General features: G+C 38.6%; 1 protein-coding gene across 1 annotated transcript in view; it reads left to right on the top strand.

Moving 5' to 3' along the window:
• Positions 1–5,872, top strand: part of LOC104949637 (glutaminase kidney isoform, mitochondrial-like) — a 36,499-nt gene that overhangs the window by 21,685 nt on the left and 8,942 nt on the right. The window contains exons 11-12 of the mRNA XM_010776026.1: positions 2,599–2,730; positions 3,212–3,304. Of these exons, the coding sequence (XP_010774328.1) occupies positions 2,599–2,730; positions 3,212–3,304 (225 nt within the window). The remainder of the gene's footprint in view (positions 1–2,598; positions 2,731–3,211; positions 3,305–5,872) is intronic.

Raw genomic sequence — 5,872 nt, 5'->3', positions numbered from 1 at the left:
AACAGCAAAGTTGAATGAATAATAAATACAATCCTGCACACTGTTCACAATTTATTTGAACTTACATTAAGGTTCCAAGTGGAGCTTTACAGATCATTCTCAGCCATTATTATGACCATAGCTGTATGCACTAGGGATGGGAACGATTCATCGAATATTCGAAATGATTCAGGTATTTGAATATGAGAATAATAATATGAATTATATTTTTTGGAGGGGTGGCTAAGTTGATTACATATGATCAAATGGAGTAATTCAATGTATGCGACAGTGCCCTACTACCGTAGTTTTCGGACTATAAGGCGCACCTGAATATAAGCCGCAGCAGCGGCATACCACTCTCGGTTCCACTTTTACTTTTGCGCGCTACCTGTCTCACTCTTTTCCGGCCTCCAGTTTTTCCTGCTGGAACCCGCCGCTTAAAGGTGGGGGTCAGCGGACCGGCCATAGAGCCCATAGAGTTAAAGGTGTTGGCCGTTAGCTGTAAAAATCCATAGATTAGCCGCACCGTTATATAAACCGCAGCGTCGAAAAATAGGGAAAAAGGCGCGGTTTATAGTCCGAAAATTACGGTTATTATTATTATTATTATTGTTATCATAATTGTGGGTGATGTAATTGTTGGTCCTGTGTAAAAAAAGAAGAAGAAGAAGAAATTCAAAGAGTTTTGATGTAATGCCAGAGCTGTAAACTGAATTTGAGTGTTTTGGACATAATAAGAGTTTATTAACTACAGTTGTGTTTACCTGTAGCCTTGTCTGTTTTAGGCTGACATAGTTCCTCTGCTTTTTTGTGATTATATCTGCTATGTCCTGACATGCCAAAATACACACACATTTTTGGTAAATGATAAATGCTGGTTAAGCAGGTTTGCAACAGGTATGGAATGAAACTGGTTTAAGCTTTTAAACAGGATTGCACCAGCAATGGGTCAGGGTTACACCCAACAGGCGGGACCCAGCATCCGTTACTGCACTAATATCTGTGTGAGACTTTACCTTGGAAAAATACATTACTTACTACTGAATTACCATTTTTATTAAGGTAAGTATAAAATATACTTTTACAGTAGCAGTACAGTAGAACATAATGCAATGTACAGTATATGCAGCTTGGATGACCTCAGGACTGAGTACAGCGGCCACACCAGAGCTTCCTGTAAGGATTAACCTGTCATCTGTAACTTTCACAGTGAGCTCGACACATCAGTGAAGCAATAAACAAACTGTTATGATACTAAAAAAGATGAATACAATAAATATAAATACATATACATAAATAAAAAAACGTATCAATATCTGCTCCATTATGTGAAAAAATGTTTTACAGATATATTGTTTTTTATTGACAAATGCCTAATATAGTACTGTATATACCATTTTATAGTGTGCATCAACACATTAAAAAAAAAAAACGATTTAGCTTTTCCAATAATTAGTATCCTTATTAATGATAATTTAAATGTTTCTTAGCAGTCAAGTAACTGTTGATTTATTATATTATAATTGAGTTTAATTTACTATCAATGTATTACTTGATGATTATTAGGTTTTTTGTTATAGTATATTGTACCTCTATAATTAAAAATAGCGTTATGGCAGAACAGTCGTATTGGACTGTTCTTTACAGGTATATTTAATAAAGTAGAAACAAGAGTGTGCATAATGTAAATAGTGTGAACAATCAAATATCCCAATTTTGGGTGTTTCCACACCATTCCTTAAAAATATACCTGATTTACTGTTTTTCAGATTTTGCTGATTTAAATAATAAGGTGATGCATGTCATTGTATTTTACACCTGTTTTTTTTCTCTATTAGATACTTGTATTTAACTGCTCTTCAGTGTAGCATAGCTGTCATATCACATGGTCTGCCCGATCCGATGAGATGGCACATTTTTAATTGGACCGCTCCTGGTGCCAAAAAAGTAGAGAGTGGGAGCAATGTGTGAAAATATGTTTCTATTCTCATCGTGATTTCAAGCAGTTAGTTTTGACGGTAACATCTACTATTTGTTGATATCCCTCTTTGCATATTTTGTCAATATGATTTCACTTCTTAACCTGTTAAGCCCGGGAGCCCCCGCCCCCGGGGCAACAAGCAACATCTTGCAAGGAACAGCGTCTGAGGGCTTCTTAAAATTGAACAAACTATGAATGTGTCATACCCACTTCACAGGAAGAAACTCAGCTACCTGACGATATCAAATTTTACTGAAACGAAACACAACTCTAACGCCGAGCCTCTGAATTGGCACTAAGCGAAAGAGTGCTAACGCACTTAGCACATAATTCACGGTAGAAATATGTTATGCTTCATCGGATCTGCTCGCTGAGATTCCACAGATTCCAATGGTATAAGTATTATCACTGTGCGACCAAAACTCGCGGCAGCAAAAGCCAGCAAAGGCAACACACAACTTCACTTTACGGAGCCAAAACGGCAAATGCATTTCGAATACTCGTTCGAAACGCTGTTCAATTTCAACCGAACAACAAACAAACCCTCTCCTTTTCCAGACAAATACCATTACTATGTTTCTACTGCAGATACACTCAGCTGCGGTTCTGTTGTGTAACTCTTCTCCCTGTTGTAGGTCGGTCTGCCAGCCAAGTCTGGAGTAGCGGGGGGGATCCTGCTGGTTGTTCCCAATGTGATGGGCATCATGTGCTGGTCTCCTCCTCTGGACAAGATGGGGAACTCAGTGAGAGGAATCCAGTTCTGCACGGTATGTGGGGGCGATACAGGACAGTAGATCACTGCATGGCGTGCAACAACACAGACTTCTATGTTTACATACCAGTGCATTACTGTATGACAAAGAGGCATTCTGGAGTAATTGTATTTCAAACATCTTCAGTCACCTGCCTTATTGCAGAATGCACACATATAGTCTTCAAATCTTTCTCTAGACTTACAATAATTATAGATTCAATGTCAATTCAATGTTGGATTTTGACAATATAACTTTTTAAGGAACTTTTATATTAGTGAATAGCATAGAAAGGTAACACAAAACTTAATTAAGAAATGGATTGAAAGAAATTCATAATTCATTTTGCTTTAGTCAGTGAACAGTGCATGTAATCAGATAACTGCGAGTGCTGTTTTAATCTGTTTCTTAACTGAAATTATTGGTATTTAGAAACAGAATTACATTTCATATTGTATTCATCCTTCCGATTTATCTATATGCCTTTTCATTCCAGGACCTGGTGGAGCTCTTTAACTTCCACAACTACGACAACCTGAAACACTTTGCCAAGAAGCACGACCCCCGCAGAGAAGGAGGGGACCAGCGGGTAAGGACACACAGCGGCATCACGTTGTGAGGAACACACCCACAAAGCTGCACCCGTTTCCCTCCTCAAACACACTGAGTTTGTCCTTCTCTCCAAGAACGCGTCTGATGCTTAGCTTGCTGGAGTTCACATTGAACAGCTCATTGCGTCTATTTTGTTGCGGTTTGCTTACATTTTGATTGCCATAGCTGTACAAAAATTACACCTTTATCGGAAAAAAAAACATGTCAATTTATATAGACAGCGAAACGGGATTTTCCTCTGTCTTAAACTGTGCTACCTCTCTTTTAATTCCCATGGAGATTGCTGCAGGTGTTTTAAGACCAACGAAGCATATTTCTGAGTTTGGTCACTGGATACCATTTAGTTTGCTTTGCATAGCGTTCAGCACGGAATATAAGCATCTTAGTTAACCAAGTGTGTATGACAACGCTGGCTATTTATACCTCTGTTAAAAAATACAGAGGCCCACATAGATAAAAAAACTGAAGCCAAAGTCTTCCTGCTTTAGACCCTGCCGTTCCTAAAGCTAAATAAGGAAACCTCTTAAACCTTAAATGGGGATTCAGTAGGTATTTCAAAAGATTTAACAGCAAACTAAATGCCATTTACACACTACAAACATTTTATTTATATATATAAAAATGTATACACACACAGAGAACAGAAAAACAGTAGGAGCCAGACTAATTTGTTATTCGTGTTGATTGCAACAGCAGTTCTTCTTCGGACCCATGGATTACGAGAGCCTCCAGCAGGAGCTAGCTCTGAAAGCCCCACTTTGGAAAAAGGTGGCCCCCACCGAGTCGCACCAGGACAGCTCCACCACTGTAGTCTATAGGATGGACAAAGTCGCCGAATGAGATAAAAACATAAAAAGGAGGCGTGCCTGTCCCCCACATAGACTGATCTCTCACCACAACACCACCACCACTGTTACCTTGGCCTCGAATATTTATACATAAATAATGTGGAGGATTATTTATAACTACGAATGGTTACTGTGTGGGAAGGTTCTTCTGTTTTTATGTGTGATGGGGGGGAATGCGATTCTGCTTTTGAAGTTAACTCTGAATTGCAAATGAACTCTAGTGGCCTTAGTGTTTAGGATCGGCTATACTGAACAGGTTAGAATCTATCACCCCGTTTATTAGATTTGATCAGAAATCCAAGCTAAGGGTTATCGGACTAGGGGTTCATTTGAAATTCACTTTTATTTTAACCAAAAGGAAAAAAAATGGTGCGTGTGGGGAGTTTCACTACAGCCGGCTTTGAGACCAACAGTCTTTTAATATTTACATTCTGACTTATTTTATGGTGTTTGCTACTGTAGCACACACTGAGGCCTCTGACTGCTGATAACAATAATACAGATGCAGGATGTGCCGTAGTACACTATGAAAACAGCTGCATAACGGAATGGGTTTCTGGATTTTATTTATGGGAATGTTTGGGTCAAAGGAGAATATTGTTAACATGAACGTTAGCTGTGAATACTTGGACTGGAGTGCAGCAGTGTTGTCTTTTTTTATTTTTTATTGAGCTGTGAAGTCTGAAAAAGCTAAAAAAAATCTGTATACCTAAAATCCCTTCAATGTAAACATGCTGGACCCTGAAAAGACAAACCACCCCAAAAACTGAAAGCTAACCTGAGTCGATGTCAGATTAGTGCAAAGTATCTCAGCTTTCTGGTCAGTTTTAGCGAGCTGATTGGTTAGCTTCTGATGCCAGCTAGTAGCTTAATGTTAGCATGGACATTTCTCTGCATAATATGCATGCACCTGCACCATCTTTCTGTAGGTGGTTCAGCTCAGACAGACAAGTTGCCTACAGATTTCTGGAGTAGAATTTATACAGACATTTGTGAAATTAGACTTATCTGGTCACAAAAATTACATTAGATTTTCTTTTTATTACTTAAAATATAGCATTATGTGTGCCTCCCTTCAAACCCTTAAAAAAAGACACACAATCATTTGAGAGCTGAGAAACGGTAGATATTGCATATTGAAAAGATAAACCACAGGTATGAAGGACCTGATTTGTGACTGTAAACAGTTGGGTGATATAATAATGTTGGTATGGTAAATAGTTTTGTCAGGAGAGGGCTGACGTGACTTATACAACGAGCTGTTGTTCTTGCAGACACTCACTTATCACTTATGATTGTCCTTGTCCCCTTTGAGTGCTGCGTCATTCTGCTGCTGGTGTGTTTAGAAGGTGTGTGTGTGTGTGTAGCCGGTTAGTAAGGGAAGTTACTCAGTACCACGTTGGCAGAGGGGGAGTTTGTTCGTCGCTGCGACCTCCAGTTAAAGCCGCTTGTAGCCTGAACGATCAGCCTTTCACCTGAGCTGCATTCCAAACCGTAACTGTGTGTTTGCACTGTGTCCACTAAAATATGTTGAAACAAGTTGCCTTAGTCTAGAAATAATGCTACTTTCCACAGAAACATAATGAAACAGAAATTGAGGTTTCATTTGATGAATGTTTTTTCTTTAAAGGCCCCCTATTAAACAATTTTTAAACAATATATTATCGGTCTCAGATATATATATATATATATATATA

This window comes from Notothenia coriiceps, unplaced genomic scaffold, assembly GCF_000735185.1.
Source record: "Notothenia coriiceps isolate Sejong01 unplaced genomic scaffold, NC01 NC01_scaffold00016673, whole genome shotgun sequence".
Lineage (NCBI taxonomy): Eukaryota > Metazoa > Chordata > Actinopteri > Perciformes > Nototheniidae > Notothenia > Notothenia coriiceps.
This window is presented reverse-complemented; position numbering and strand designations above follow the sequence as displayed.